The sequence below is a fragment of the Martes martes genome, assembly GCF_963455335.1.
Source record: "Martes martes genome assembly, chromosome: 10".
Classification (NCBI taxonomy): Eukaryota; Metazoa; Chordata; class Mammalia; order Carnivora; family Mustelidae; genus Martes; species Martes martes.
Window position 1 is genome coordinate 16,302,523 of NC_137898.1, and position 17,693 is coordinate 16,320,215.

General features: G+C 35.3%; 1 protein-coding gene across 1 annotated transcript; it reads left to right on the plus strand.

Annotated features, from left to right (window-relative positions):
- Positions 1 to 6,662: 6,662 nt before the first annotated feature.
- LOC308351579 (olfactory receptor 4S2) lies at positions 6,663 to 7,595 on the plus strand (the record flags this gene model as incomplete). Its single annotated transcript, XM_080817379.1, has 1 exon — positions 6,663 to 7,595. The coding sequence occupies one exon, from the start codon at positions 6,663 to 6,665 to the stop codon at positions 7,593 to 7,595; it is 933 nt and encodes a 310-aa protein (XP_080673505.1).
- Between the last annotated feature and the right edge of the window lie 10,098 nt (positions 7,596 to 17,693).

Genomic DNA, 17,693 nt, shown 5'->3' on the forward strand with positions numbered 1-17,693 from the left:
CATCAAAATAATTAGAAAAATCCCAAATGTATAACCTAACCTTACACCAAAGGGACCTGGAGGAAGAACAGAAAATAAAGCCTAAACCAAGCAGGAGTAGATAAATAATAAAGATTAGAGCAGAAATTAATGAAATAGAACCCAGAAGAATGGTAGAACAAATCAACAAAACTAGAAGCTGATTTTTTGAAAGAATTAATGAGATCGATAAACCTCTGGCCAAATTTATCCAAAAGAAAGGAGAAAGGAGCCAAATTAATAAAATCATGAAGGAAATGGGAAAGATCATAACTATCAAGGAAATAGAGACAATTATTAGAACTTATTATCAGCAGCTATATGTCAACAAATTAGGCAATCTGGAAGAAATTGATGCATTCCTGGAAACTTATAAACCATGAAGACTGAAACAGGAATAAATGGAAAATATGAACAGACCAATAAACAGCAAGTAAATTGAAGAAGTAATCAAAAGTCTCAAAACAAACAAACAAACAAAAAACAAAAAAACAAACCACAAGAGTCTGGGGCCAGAAGATTTCCCAGCAGAATTCTACCAATCATTTAAAGAAGAAATCATACCTATTCTACTGAAGCTGTTTAAAAAAAAAATAGAAATGGAAGGAAAACTTCCATTTTTTTTTTCTATGAGACCAGGATTATCCTGACCTCAAAACTAGACAAAGACCCCATCAAAAAGGAGAATTACAAACCAGTATCCCAGATGAATATGGATACCAAAATACTCAACAAAATCCTAGTCAATAGGATCCAATAGTACACTAAAGGGATTATTCATAATGAACAATTGGGATTTATTCCTGGGATGCAAGGGTGGTTCAACATTCACAAATCATTCAATGTGATAGAACAAATTAATAAGAGAAGGGAGAAGAACCACAAGTTCCTCTCAATCGATGTAGAAAATGCATTTGACAAAATGCAGCATCCTTTCCTAATTAAAACTCTTCAGAATGTAAGGATAGAGGGAACATTCCTCAACTTCATAAAATCCATCTATGAAAAGACCACAAAGAATATCATTCTCAATGGGGAAAAGCTGAGAGCCTTTCCCTAAAGATTAGGAAAATAACAAGAATGCCCCACTCTCACCACTATTGTTCAACATAGTACTAGAAGTCCTAGCAATGGTAATCAGATAACAAAAAGAAATAAAAGGCATCCAAACTGGCAAAGAAGAAGTCAAACTCTCTCTCTTTGCAGATGACATGATACTTCATGTTGAAAACCCAAACGACTACACACGCAAATTACTTGAACTCATACAGCAATTCAGCAATGTGTCAAGATATAGAATCAATGCACATAATTTAGTTGCATTTCTATACACTAACAATGTGACTGAAGAAAGAGAAATTCGGGAATAGGTTCCATTTACAATTGCACCCAAAACCATAAAATAACTAGGAATAAACCTAAACAAAGAGGTAAAAGAGCTGTACTCCAGAAACTACAGAACACTTACGAAAGAAACTGAGGGAGACACAAAGAGATTGAAAAACATACCATGCTCATCGATTGGAATAATAAATATTGTTAAAATGATGCTGCTTCCCAGAACTATCTACACTTCCAGTGCAATCCCTTTCAAAATACTATCAACATTTTTCACAGAGCTGGAACAAACAATCCTAAAATTTGTGTGGAAACAGAAAAGACCCCAAATCACCAGGGGAAAGTTGAAAAAGAAAACCAAAGCTGAGAGCATCACAATGCCTGATTTTAAGCTTTATTACAAAAGTGTGATTATCAAGACAACATGGTATTGGCACAAAAACACACATAGATCAATGGAACAGGATAGACGCCCCAGAAATGGACCCTCAACTCTATGGTCAACTAATCTTTGACTAGGCAGGAAAGAAGATCCAAAGGGAAAAAGACAGTCTCTTCAATAAATGGTGCTGGGAAAATTGGACAACTACATGCAGAAGAATAAAACTGGACCATTCCATTACATCATACACAAAGATAAACTCAAAAATGGATGAAGACCAGGACACCTGGGTGGCTCAGTGCGTTGAGCAGCTGCCTTCGGCTCAGGTCATGATCCCAGCATCCTGGGATCGAGTCCCGCATCGGGCTCCTTGCTCAGCGGGGAGCCTGCTTCTCCCTCTGCCTCTGCCTGCCACTCTATCTGCCTGTGCTCACTCTCTCTGACAAATAAATAAATAAAATCTTTAAAAAAAAATGGATGAAGACCTAAATTTGAGACAAGAATTCATCAAAATCCTTGAGGAGAACACAGGCAGCAACCTCTTTGATATCAACCACAGCAACTTATTTCCAGACATGTCTCCAAAGGCAAAGGAAATAAAAGCAAAAATGAACTTTTGGGACTTCATCAGATTAAAACCTTCTGCACATCAAAGGAAACAGCCAACAAAATTAAGAGGCAAACCACGGAATGGGAGAAGGTATTTGCAAATGACATTACAGATAAAGGGCTGGTATCTAAGATCTATAAACAACTCATCAAATTCAACACCCAAAACCAAATAATCCAGTCAAGAAATGGGCAAAATACATGAATAGACATTTCTCAAAGACCTATAAATGGCTAACAGACACATCAAAAAATGTTCAGATCTCTAGCCATCATGAAAATACAAATAAAAAACACAGTAAAATACCACCTTACACCAGTTAAAATGACAAAAGTTAACAAGACAGGAAACTAGTGTTAGTGAGGATGTGGAGAAAGGGAAAACCTATTACGCTGTTGGTGGGAATGAAAGCTGGTACAGCCACTTTGGAAAACAGTATGGAGGTTCCTAAAGACCTTAAAAATAGAGCTACCCTATGACCCAGGAATTTCACTACTAGGTATTCACAATAAATATATAGATGTAATGAAAAGAAGGGACACATGTACCCCAATGTTCATAGCAACAATATCCACAAGAGCCGAACAGTGGAAGGAGCCAAGTTGTCCTTCAACAGATGAATAAAGAAGATGTGATTCATATATACAATGGAATATTACTCAACCATCAGAAATTATGAATACACATCATTTGCATCAACATTGATGGAACTGGAGGGGATTATGCTAAGTGAAATAAGTTAAGCAGAGATAGACAATTATCATATGGTATCACTTGTATGTGTAATATAAGGAATAGCAGAGAACCCTAGGGGATGGGAAGGAAACCTGAATGGGAAGAAATCAGAGAGGGAGACAAGCCATGAGAGACTCTGGACTCTGGGAAACAAACTCAGGGTTACAGAAGAGAGGAAATTGAGGTGATGGGGTAACCAGGTAATAATTATTAAGGAGGGCACGTGTTGTGATGTGTAGTGGGTATTGTATGCAACAAATGAATGCTTAAACACTACATCAAAAACTAATGATGTAATATAAGTTGGCTAATTGAACTTAAAAAAAAAATAAATCAGTCTGAAAAAAAATAACCTTAATGAAAGCTGTTAAAAACCCATGTGTCATAGGTTTAAAATTTCTTCAATAAATGTAATAGGAATAAAAATAAATAAATTAAATAAGTAAATTAATTAAATTAGGAAATAAGGAAAAAAACTTAAAATTTAACAAGTTGAAAAGACATCTTGAAATTAAAGCTCATTGTTAGTTGTCTATTGTGTTTCTGAATATGGAGGGAGACTTTGGGAGAAAGCCTTTCCCCAAGGTCATTAACATTTTGCATCACTCTCTTTAAACAGACCTTATAAGAAGTAGAGAAAACAGCATTTATTGCCAAATATGCTGTGAAAGTTCAGTAGTTAGGAGACAAAAATCAGGAATGACAGAGACCTGACTTCTGCCAGCTTTTGAGTTTTGGAGGTCAGAGATTCTCTGATAATAATTATTCACAAAGCAATTCCTATGGCATCAATCTATTGTGGATAGCTGCAATCAAATTACCTCAGAAGGTATTGAAGAAAAAATTGAAACTGGAGCTGTAGACAATATTGGTGAGATTTTTTTCTTCTAAAATTAAAGTAAAATGGATTATGCAAAAAAGGAATTAAATACAATTCCTATATTTTGAATATCTAAAACATAATTACAAGTCACCAGTCTCAGAAATAAATAGAAAATAAAATTATTAATATGATGGTCAGATAATAAAGTACCTCTATACATGATTATAAAATGGGTAGCATGATTGTGAATAAGAAAATACCAATAATTTCAAAAGAAGTTGACATTGTCATCTTTCAAATGCTCAAAAAGTGGAGGAAGAAATTCTTTGAGATAGGTCTTAATTCAAGGACTAGAAAGAATTCCCCTAGGGCCCCATAGATTGAATAATGGTAGCACAATACCTGGGCTTGTGTTTAAATGCTCAGTTTCTTCTAGATGAGAGCCAAACAACATAATTAAGTTATCAAAAACTACTAGTTCTCAGACCTTTAAAACTGAAAGGTCCTTTCAGTGAAAATAGCTGGACGTTTATTTATTGATTTATTTGTTTGTTTGTTAGTTTTTGTTCTTTTTTAATTCAGAGGGATAAAAAGAGGAGAAAGAACATGTAAAAGCAGGGGGTATTCTTGAGTCGAAACTTGAATTCTTATTACTACTATGATCTTTACCATTAATACTATCATTATTTCATGCCACATAAGAGAAAGCACATTTGTAATTACTACTCCATCAGCCATAATACACAGATCTGAGAAAACACAGCCATGCAGTTTCCCCAAAGCTGGAAGAGCCAGGCACAATGTTGCTGCAAAGGGGCAGCTGAGACAGAGTATAGTAGAAGCTATATGTGTTACACGTGACAGACCCAGAGGAGATAGGTCCTCAGACAGACAAAATTCCTGATCATGGCCTATGACACTGTACAATGCCAACCTAACATACCACTAAAGGAATCATTTGTATCTGTGGCTTAGTTTGAGGAAGAACGTGTACGTTTAAATCAAAACTATTACACAAACTCCTTTCCACATGTAACTTCTGGTGAACTCACTAGAGCACATGAAGTCTCAGCCCTGAGGATGCATCCAACATTATTCTCTTCCTAAATACATTTAAAATATTTCCAGTGATGTTCTCCTCAAATGTCTAATGCATCCTGACTAGGAGACCAATATAAACAATATGAAATCCAAAGATTAAAAGGATGATGAATGGAGGACCCAGGCGCCAGCTGTGGCTACCACATAGTTTTATACAAGAAAAATAAAGTGAACTAAAGCTTATTTAAAAAAAAAAAAAAAGGATGATGAATGGATTAGTGAAATTAAGGACAGAGTCCTTCCTACCCACCCCCCCATGTGAATTTTTCATTTTTTAGCTAATAGGCAGATGTTTAAAAGTAATTCCTGAGGAATTCTGAAAAACTGGGTTTGAAGATGAGAAATCACCCAAGATTTCACTTCTGCTCCCTTCAAATCCAACAGTTCTTGATGTGTCTCTGCAGTTCCCTTCATTGCTTTATCCTATTTTGTCTCTGCCTCTTCATAAGGGTTTCATGGTTATTCCAGGCTGACATAATGGATTTAATTTCACAGTAGAAATAGCTGCTCATATAATAGATGGTAATGAAACTGAAATTTTCTCATTTCACAAATGGGATAAAAGAAGACTTGTGAAGCTAAATGATTTATTTATAAAATTTCAGCACCGTTGTCTCGAAAGGAGACATGTACCATTTTTGTCCTCTTTCTAACTATATCCATCACCTCTTGAGTATAAAGCCTTGATATCAAATAGGGAAACACAAATTCATTTACTCAAAGATCAGAGTATTCTAAGAGATACTGCAGGGATCACCCACTCTCAACTACTTGAACATTCATGGCAGTATTCAGAAGGGAAAATATGGGGACATGTTTTCATATCTGTGACAAAAATAAGATAAGCTTTTCCAGATATATAAAAAAATCATATTCCCCAACACCGAATTGTTTCAAAATTAAGTCAACTGCCTTATACAAAATTAAAAACACTAAATTTCCTTCAACATGGATGGAACTGAAGGTTATTATGTTAAGTGAAATAAGTTAAGTAGAGAAAGTAAATTATCATATGGTATCACTCACATGTGGGTGGAATATAAGGAATAGCACAGAGAATCGTAGGGGAAGGGAGGGAAAACTGAATGGAAGAAATCAGAGAAGGAAATAAACTATGAGAGATCTGGACTCCAGGAAACAAGCTGAAGGTTACAGAAGGTAGGGGGGGTGGGAAAACTGAGTGATGAATATTAAGGATGGCATGTGTTGTGATGAGCACTGAATGTTATATGCAATTGACAAATCCTTGAACAATCTAACACTAATGATGTAATATATATTAGCTAATTGAACATAACAAAAAATAGATTAACCAATTAGTTAAAAGAAATGAACTACAAATTTTGAGAAACAAGTGAAAAAAATTTAAAGGTGGGAAATTCTTCATTAGATGTGTGACTTAGAGAATTTGCTCTAATGTTAATTTACTTTCTCATCTAACATAAATGAATGATTAAACATGAAGGTAAGATGATCAAAATATATACCCCTTAATTTCTCTAAGTATGCATGCCAAGAAGCAATAAATATCTATTTTTACATTTCCAACTACCATGATTCTCCATTTATTTTGAGTCATAAGTACATGTTCCCTGTTATATTTTTCTTTCAGATAATCATTGTCTCTTGGGAACTTGCTGTGCTAGAATAATTCCATGGAAAAAATAAACAATGTAACTGAATTCATTTTCTGGGGTCTTTCTCAGAACCTACAGGTTGAAGAAGTTTGTTTTGTGGTGTTTTCTTTCTTCTACATGATCATTCTTCTGGGAAATATCCTCATCATGCTGACTGTTTGCATGGGAAACCTTTTTAAGGTTCCCATGTATTTCTTCCTCAACTACTTGTCTTTTGTGGATATTTGTTACTCTTCGGTCACAGCTCCCAAGATGATTGTTGACCTATTAGCCAAGAGCAAAACCATCTCCTATGTGGGGTGCATGCTGCAACTGTTTGGGGTACATTTCTTTGGTTGCACAGAGATCTTCATCCTTACTGTTATGGCCTATGACCGTTATGTGGCTATCTGTAAACCCCTACACTATACGACCATCATGGACAGGGGCAGATGTAATAAAATGTTACTGGGGACCTGGATAGGTGGGTTCTTTCACTCCACTATTCAAGTGGCTCTGGTAGTGCAGTTACCTTTTTGTGGACCCAATGAGATTGATCACTACTTTTGTGATGTCCATCCTGTGCTGAAACTTGCCTGCACGGATACATATGTTGTCGGTGTTGTGGTGACAGCCAACAGTGGTACCATTGCTCTGGGAAGCTTTGTAATCTTGATAATTTCCTATACCATCATCCTGATATCCCTGAGAAAGCATTCAGCAGAAGGCAGGCGCAAAGCACTCTCCACTTGTGGCTCCCACATTGCTGTGGTCATCATCTTTTTTGGCCCCTGTACGTTCATGTATATGCGTCCTGATACTACCTTTTCAGAGGATAAGATGGTGGCTGTATTTTACACCATTATCACCCCCATGTTAAATCCCCTGATCTATACACTGAGAAATGCAGAAGTAAAGAATGCAATGAAAAGACTATGGAGCAGGAGAGTTTTCTCAAAAGCTAATGGTTAATAGTTGAAGGTAACAATTTAACCTGGATGATCTTAAATTTTCTCTTCTGTTCAACAAAGAGAATAGTGACAACCTCATAGGGTTTTTGAAAGAACAAAAGACAGAATAACACTTTTTACATACCTGAGGTATTATTTATCATTATTATTATATTTATTCTAATATTTCATAGGTAGATAAATGTTATGAATTATCTAGGCCAGAGAAATCTTATTAAACAGAAGCTCAGGACAATGATACTGACTACTTTTGTTTTCTCTTTCCCATTTTGGACTTTCTGTCATTTTCCTTTGATTGAGAGTCTACTATGAAGTATTTAAGGCTATTTTCTAGATTTAAAACTCTAACAGAAACATATTGAGTAATCGAATATGTGTATGTTGCATGCACAAAAGGATACAGGAAAAATAACAGAGGTCTGAAGTACAGTACTGCGATCTAAGTCCTCCAAAACACAGTGGAAACTAAACCTATCAAGGCTGCAAAGGGAGGGGAGGTTGTGCAGTATGTGAAAGAGAAAATAGGTTTAAAACACAAAAGATCTGTCCTCTTCCTCTACTCTTGGGAGAAAGCTTTCCATTCTCTAGGACTCATTTTCTTTACCCAAACAGTAAGGGAATTGGGGAAACCTCTAAGATCCCCATTGTACCACTAACATCTCATTCATATGCTTCTGCTAACTGACTAATTTTGCCTTCTCTACAGTTAGTGGTCCCCAATAAACATAAAGTGACTAAAATGAAAAACCAAAGAAACTGAATGAAAACAAAGAAAACTGTGATCAGTAGACCGCTTGAATCAACAGGGCAAATACAGTGGTGAAATGCACAGCTGCGAATCGATTTCCTCCAATGTTTGAACCAAGCAGCTTAACTGAATACACTGAGCCATTCATCACACATCTGTCTTTCTTTCTTTTTTTTTTTTGTATTAGTAAGTATAATTTTTTATTAAATTTTTTATTTATTTTCAGCGTAACAGTATTCATTGTTTTTTCACCACACCCAGTGCTCCATGCAATACATGCTCTCCCTAATACCCACCACCTGGTTCCCCCAACCTCCCACCCCCCGCCCCTTCAAAACCCTCAGGTTGTTTTTCAGAGTCCATAGTCTCTCATGGTTCACCTCCCCTTCCAATTTCCCTCAACTCCCTTCTCCTCTCCATCTACCCTTGTCCTCTATATTATTTGTTATGCTCCACAAATAAGTGAAACCATATGATACTTGACTCTCTCACATCTTTCTTTCACTTCATGCAGTCTGAGCTTTATTTTTCTTTATAACAAATTAACATATCACTGATTATCATTTTCACTGTTTCATTTCCTTTTGCACAAATCTGATTATTTGACTGCCTATACCTGAGTAAATATTTATGGTGAAGTTTGTGTGTGTTTGGGTGTATGTAGCTTACATTAAGAACTATACATAGTGCTCTTAAAAAAAAAATCCCTGATATTGATGCATTCACAGAGGTAAAAATAAGAAAGACCAAAGGCGGCACCATTTCTGGATTGGAAGTTATAATAAAGAAACACTGGCCCTGGGACCACACCATTGAACATGTTTATTGTCCCAGTTTGGAATCTCAATGGATTTCCATTCACTCAGTTTTTAACGATGACTAGATTAGTGCTTCTCCAAGTAGTTTGATCATGGGAGTCATTGGGAGAGACTTTTGAACAGATAATAGTATCTGTGTTCAGAGTTTCTAATCTCTTTGGCCATGATTATGGTGTATTCAAAAATCTATATTTTTAACAAGCTCATATCATACTTGTTATACAGTTAGTGACACATTTGAGCACTTAGATTTGGAAACAGAAAGACTAAAGGATACTTGATGTCCTTAGAGCACAAGAGGTCTATGAGTTAATGAAATTCCAGGAGTCCTACATTTGAATATATATCCCTGCCTATTCTACTAACTGATGCAAAGGAAGATAAATTTGAACTAAATTTGGAAAACAGTGGAATAAATTACTATTATCCATTTGTAACTTTCCTCCACAACAATCTTTCATTCATGTCTTTGCACTAATGTCTTGACTACCAAGGGACATTAGTTCCATTGAAGTTCTGACATCCTTAAGAATGTAAAAGATTATATATATATATATATATATATATAGAGAGAGAGAGAGAGAGAGAGGGAGAGAATATATATATAGATAGATGTATCTATATATAGCTGTATATACCAATTTTACTTATAGATATATCTATATCTATATCTGTCCCCTGTTCTATACACAAATATATATATATATATATCCATATAGATATATCTATAAGTAGAATTGGTGTATATATAGCAAATCTATTCTACTTCTGAATATATTTGAAAGACTAAATGAGTATCATGGGGCTATCTGGCTGGCTTAGTCAGTAGAACATGTAGCCAAGACAAGTGGAAAAATAAATGACCTTCAATAGTTGAATGAATAAAGAAGATAAATATTATACCACCATTAAAGAGAAGGAAATCCTGGCATTTGCAATGACATGGTAAATCTGGAAAGCATTATGCTATGTAAAATAAGCCAGAAAGAGAAAGGCAAATACTGTATGTTATCACTTACAGGTAAAACATTTGGGGTGGTGGCAGAGAACAGTTAGAGAGCTTGTTCTAGCTAAATAAAAGATTTATATTAAGCTTCCATAAACAATGCTGTGTGGTATAGCTGTTAAGGTTAAACATACAGATCATTGAAACAATAGAATGTCCATAAATAGACCTAAATGTGTAATTGTTTAACAAAATGTCAAGGTAATTCAATGGGGTAAGTAATAGACTTTTTTTCAACTAAGTGGGCTAGGTCAATTGGATATCCATCTGAGAAGAAAATGAACCTCAATTACTACTTTATATCATACACAAAAAATAACTCAAAATAAGTCAGAGACCTAGATGTTAAAAGATAAACCTATAAAAATAGTAGAAAAAAGTATTTTTAAAGTTAGGGTAGATCAATATTTATTAAATATAACAAAATAAGCATGAACTATAAGAAAAACTGAAAATTGAAAAAAAATTCTAAATATTTTAGCTCTTTTCTTCATTGGATGTTATCTTTTTTTTTTGTTTTTTTTTGTTTTTTTTTTTCTTTACTAGTTCAATGGGAATTGTTCCCACTTTGTTTTATTTTATTATTTTTATTTTTTTTATTTTTAGCGTAACAGTATTCATTGTTTTTGCACCACACCCAGTGCTCCATGCAATACATGCCCTCCCTAATACCCACCACCTGGTTCCCCCATCCTCCTTCCCCCCACCCCTTCAAAACCCTCAGGTTGTTTTTCAGAGTCCATAGTCTCTCATGGTTCACCTCCCCTTCCAATTTCCCTCAACTCCCTTCTCCTCTCCATCTCCCCATGTCCTCCATGTTACTTGTTATGTATATCTCTTTTAAAAATGAAAAGGCAATACATGGACTAGGGGAAAAAAACTATATATATAGACACACATTTATATTATATACAATTTATGTACATATTTTATATAAAATTATATATAAACATATACTTTATACTTATTTTTATGTTAACCACATATGAAAAAGACCTATATCTAGAATATATGAAGAACACATACAGTTTAAAAATAGGAAACCTAGAACTACTATTTTTAAATTATGCAAAAGAATTGAAAAGGAGGGGCACCTGGGTGGCTCAGTGGGTTAAATCCTCTACCTTCGGCTCAGGTCATGGTCTCAGGGTCCTGGGATTGAGCCCCGCATCGGGCTCTTTGCTCAGTGGGGAGACTACTTCCTCCTCTCTCTCTGCCTGCCTCTCTGACTACTTGTGATCCATCCGTCAAATAAATAAATAAAAATCTTTAAAACAAAAGAATTGAAAAGGAATTTTTCAGAAGCAGATGGTCCTCCTTCTAACATTATGTCAGAAGGTCAGTGGTAGTCTAATGCAACAACACAATGCCTGTGTCATTCACCACATTTCGTCCCATCAGGTCATCTCATATCATCACATATCATCAGAGGAAGAAGGGGGAGTACAGTACACTCAGGTATTTTGAAAGAGGGAGACCATATTCAGATACTTTTGTTAAAATAGGTAGTTGAATTAAAAAAAATATTGTTGTTATCTATTAGGGTGCCTAATTTATAAATTAATCTTTATCACAGGTATGCGTGTATAGGTATAGTGTTCAGTAATATCCATAGTCTCAGGAATCCACTGGGGGTCTTGATACACAACACTCCCCCCCATAAGGAGGGGATACTTTATAGGTGATCTGTCCCAAGCAGAAACTGAAGAAAATGCTACATAAATAAGTGCCCAAATGCTCACACTCCCAACTTTTGCTACCATGCCTTCTCTCTCCCAGCTTGCACACAAGGCCTTGTGGGGAATTCACTACAATCAAGTGACAGAAGAAAGGATTTGGGCCTGATATACAGAACATTCGGCAGTGATATGTGGGTACAACTAAAATGTGAATACATACAACACTACATCCCCATTATGGAAAAATCCCTGAAGGCCATGGCGAAGGGAGTTTCCCTCAATGGTTAGAACTTGAAACAATGCACCTGGTATTCACTTTCTTTGAATGAAAAATGGCTGGATGTAGAAATTATACTGATTCATGGGTTTTCGCCAAAGGTTGGCTGAATAATCAAGTACTTGGAAAACAAACAAACAAACATTATTGGAAAACTGGTAACAAGAAAATTTGAGGAAGAGTCATGTTTCCATACCTCTCTGAATGAGTAAAAGCACACAAAAAACACACAAACATATTTATGTCCATTGTGAATGCTCAACAATGACCAGCAGAGGAGGATTTTAAGAGTCAACAGAAAGAATCACCCAGTTTGTGCATAACAGTCAGGCTATTTCCCAGACACTCCTTTCATTATCCAGTGGGCTCATGGACAAAGTGACCATGACCCAGACACTTCAGTAACGAAGGTTTGTGTCACCCCTCCAGCTAAAGAACCACAACCAGCTTTGGTGCTTGCTGAAAGTACACTGAATACAGAACAGGTAACAGAAGAAAGTAATTATAAATTAATCCTGTGACTGTTACAAAAATGAAGACTATAATTATTGTATTTACTCTTTATATTATGAATAATTTTGTGTGCCTGAATATATATATACATATATATGTATATATATACATATATATACACACACACATATATATACACAGACATATATATATATAAAATATCTTTGTTTTCTTCCCTTTCTTATTGTCTTACCATGAAACTGAAGAGATATTGAATTTCTGCCATAACATTTTAGTATTTTTATTTTCCATCATACTTTTTAACTAACTAAATATTAAGGATAAAGTAAAAATCACCCCAAAATTTTAAATTTTCTTCTTGTGGAGATTTTAGTGCATTTTTGTTTGTATACAGGATTGTTGGATGATGTTAGTTGGTGTTATAACCATTTGTAGTGTTTATTGGAGATTAAGTATGATTTATCCAGACATGTATAGGTGCTATGTGGATAATCAATGGACTTCTAATGGTCAATTTTATGTGCTAACTTGCCTAGACCACAGGGTGCTCAGATATAGCATTGATTATCGCTTTGGGTTATGATATGGTTATGCGATTTTCTGGATGATATTAACTTTTGAATTGTTAGAATGAATAAAGTAGATCGTTCTCACTGATGTAGGGTCCTCGTCTAATGAAATGAAGGCCTGAAAATTACAAAAGGCTAACCTCCCCTGAGCAAGAGGGAATTCTCCCGCCTGAAAGCCTTCAGACTGAACCCTTAACTCTTCCTCTCTGATGACTTGCACTCTGACCAGTTAACTCTTCCCTGATTTTACACTAGCCTCCTGCCTATGGACCTGAACTGGGACATTGACTCTTTCTGGTTTATTGCAGTTTCTGGTGCTTAGACTCAAAATGAGACATTGTGCAGTTTTTCCAATTGCCACCTTCCATATACACAAAAGCATATTCTTTTCAATATGTTGTATGTGTGTCTGTGTGTGTGCACAGAATGATTTTAGATCTTCTTGGATCAAGAGACTCAATATTGTTTAGATGTCAATAATATCTGAAGCAACACACATTTTATGCAACCCCTATCAAAACTCCAAAGATAATTTTTGCACATATGGAAAAATCAGCTGAAAGTTTCACATGGAATCTCAAGGGATCTTTAGAAAAAAAAAAAAATCTTAAAAAGAAACATTCGCTTCTCCTAATGTCCTCTATGTTATTCCTTATGCTCCACAAGTGAAAACCTATGATAACTGACTTTCTTTGCTTGACTTATTTCACTCAGCATACATGGAGGATATTGGGAAAAAGAAAGGAAAAGTGAATTGGGGGAAATAGGAGGGGGAGATGAACCATGAGAGACTGTGGACTCTGAGAAACAAACTGAGGGTTTTGGAAGGGAGGGGGGTGGGGGCATGGGTGAGCCTGGTGGTAGGTATTAAGGAGGGCACAGATTGCATGGAGCACCGGGTGTGGTATATAAATGATGAATCTTGGAACACTGAAAAAAATAAATTTTAAAAATTTTAAAAAAGAAACATTTGTATGTCTCACATGTCCTGATTTTAAAACATTATAAAACTACAGTAATCAAAACTGTAGTAATGGCATTAAGACAGGGACATAGACAAATGGAATGAACTAGAAAGCCTGGGAATATACCATCCCTTATATGGTCAGCTGAATTTCTGCAAGGGTGCCAACACCATCCAATAGGAAAGAATAGTGTTTTCAGCAAATAGTTTAGCCAAACTAGATATTCATGTATGGAAGAATGAAGGCAGACCTCTTACTTATACCATATGCAAAATAAACTCCAAATGCCTCAAAGACCTAAGTATAAGAACTTAAACAATGAAATGTTCAGAGGAAAACACTAATGATGCATTATATGTTGGTTAATTGAACACAATAAAAATAAAATATAAATTTAAAAACCTCAGAATATTACCTTAGGAAATAATTTCTTGAATATGACACCATAAAAACACAAGTTACAGAAAAAATAAGTAAATAAATTGAACTATCTCAAAATTAAAAACTTCTATGCATCAAAGGCCACAATCAACAGAATGAAAAGCAATTCATGGAATTCCTAAAACTCAGTATCAAAAAAAGACTTGAATAAACATTTCTCAAAAAATATATACAAATGGGCAATGAGCACCTGAGAAAATACTCAACATAACTAAACAACACACTCATGCACACTGTTCATAAGAATATAAAAATGTTGCAGCCACTGTGAAAGTATGACCTTCTTCAGAAAGTTAACAATATGATGACCAAGTGATCCAGCATTTCCACTTCTGGAAACATAGCAAAAGTACTGGAAGTGGGGACTGGAAGAGATATGTGTACCCTCATGTCCATATTAGCATTAGTCATGATAGCCCAAATGTGTAAGCAACCCATGTGTCCGTCAGTGTAAGAATAAACAAAATGTGGAATGCATACAATGGAATATTAGCCAGCATGGAAAAGGAAGGAATTTCTAATCCATGCTACAAGAGATATACTTTGATCACATATTAAATGAAATAAATGTATTTTTAATAAATTTTATATTTTGTAACACCATTATACATACACAGAAATTGTGGAAATGATATAGAATTCCCATATGTTCTGCATTCAGTTTTCCCTATTACTATCTTACATAGTATGGTTTATTTGTCACATCTAATTCACCTGATGTGAACACATTATTTTTAATTAACATCCATGCTTTATTCATATTACTTTGTTTTTAACTAATGCCATTTTTCTTCTCCAGAATCTCATCCAGCATACCACATCACATTCAGTTGTCATGTCTTCTTCACTATCTCTAGACGTTGACAGTTTCTCTGAATATCCCTCTATCTATTCCAGTAATTTTGACCATAGAGCATTATATTAGTTTCACTTGGGTAATACAATGATTCCACAATTCTATAGCTTATTCAGTGCCCATCATAATAATTCTGCTCAACTTTCCTTGTTTTTGATAACCTTGAATGTTTTGAGGAGAACTAGTCAGATATTTTATATAAAAAACATCATTTGGGGTTTGTCTGATATTTCACTCAAGATTGGACTGGGATTCTGGGTTATTGGGGAAGGTCACAGAGGCAAAGTGCCATTTGCATCACATCATGCCAGTGGGTACATACTTTCGTTGTGACTCATCACCATTGATGTTAACCTCCATCACCCGGTTGAGGTAGAATTTGCCACATTTCTCCTCTGTCATTACTCCCCTTGCTTCATTACACAATGTGGAATTTTGGAAGGAATTCATTTGTGTGCAGCCCACAAATAAGAGATTGTTACCTAATAAACCTTTGAGAGCAGAATACCTACAAAATAATTAGGAATTCCTTTTTATAGGAGATTTTCTTCCCTATCATCCCCTATTTTTTTTTATTTAACTGTTCAAATCACTATTTGCAGATTTCTTAAAATATGAATTATATATCAATTTGTGCCATTTACTTTGTTGCTCATTTTTTTTTTTCTTGACTTTGGCACTGTGGGCTCTTCCCATTGCCTCTTGTGTCCCTTTGGCAGATTCTCACCACATTGTGAAGTATCTGTGTGTGTGTGTGTGTGTGTGTGTGTGTTACCACTTTCTTACAAGCTCATCTTGTACATTCACCACCTGAGACCTAGAATCAGCCATTTGATTAAGAAATCCTAATTAATTTTCTTGGATAAAAATATCAGGAACCCAGTCCTGCCACTAGATCACTAGATAATTACTGTTTTATTATTCTAGTCAAAAATCATCATTTATGGCCTATATAGACACATTAATTACAAGAAGAGATCATCTTTTCCCAAAAATCCATTAATACATAGTGAAGATTAAGTTCTTACCACATCTGGCTCATGCATCTTAATTAAAAGGGAAGGGACACTTTAGGGAATGACCTCCCCAGACGCCTATATTTTGCATCACTCATGTTTAAATACTGCTGTAGGAAAGACAAAAGACAAATATGTCCCTGTCAAAATTATAAGTGAGAGTGGATATCAGAAAGTGTGGGATGAATCCTGGATCAACTTTGCCTTGTGGCATGCAGGTGAGAACCTGAGTCTCAGTGACATCAAAAGAGATTAGACAGAATTTATTTTATTTTATTTTATTTTTACTTTTTAAAAATTTTTTAAAGACTTTTTTTTTTATTTGTTTATTTGACAGACAGAGATCACAAATAGACCGAGAGGCAGGCAGAGAGAGAGAGAGGAGGAAGCAGGCTCCCTGCTGAGCAGAGAACCTGATGTGGGGCTCAATCCTAGGACTCTGAGATCATGACCCAAGCCAAAGGCAGAGGCTTTAACCCACTGAGCCACCCAGGCACCCCATCAGACAGAATTTTAGAAGGATATTTTTTATTCTCATTGGAGTAAAGAGTGACTGAATTACATTGAGAAGAAAAGAGAATGACAGAACATCCTACCCTTTGCATAAGCTCTTCACAAACCTGATGAGATTTGTGTTGGGGATTGACTTAGTTGTATTTAATACTCAGAGAAAATTCATCTGATCAATGGCACAATGAGCACCTAACACATACAAGGCATTTGTGGAAGGATAGAAAGTTTAGGGAATTTTCTACAAGTGCTTAACAATCTAAACTGAGAAGACACAATAAAAGAAATACACAGTAGCTCTTGGTGGAGAGAGAGGCAAATACAAATTGTATCTAGTCAGTGTTCCAGGATGCTCCATGAAGATGATGATTTTACTTGGGATGTAGTATGTTTCCCTTCTCAGTGGTAACAGAGTATTGAAGGACTGAATACATTGGATTGTATCAATAGGAGATTCTCTTAATTCTTTCATTTACTTTATGAATACTTATTATTAAATGTGTACATTTTTTCTAGATGCTTGCATTCAGCAGTGAGCAGTGAATATTACATTCTTCATGTTGTTTCTTCAGAATGTATGCCACTCATATCTATTCTTATTTGAACTATACAAATCTTTCAGTCTATATCTTTTTAAGGTAGATGGATGATAACTGGTAGATGGATGATAACTAGTAGATGATAGATCAATTGATCAATAGGTAGATAGTAGATTGATAGGTAGATGTATGGATGAATTG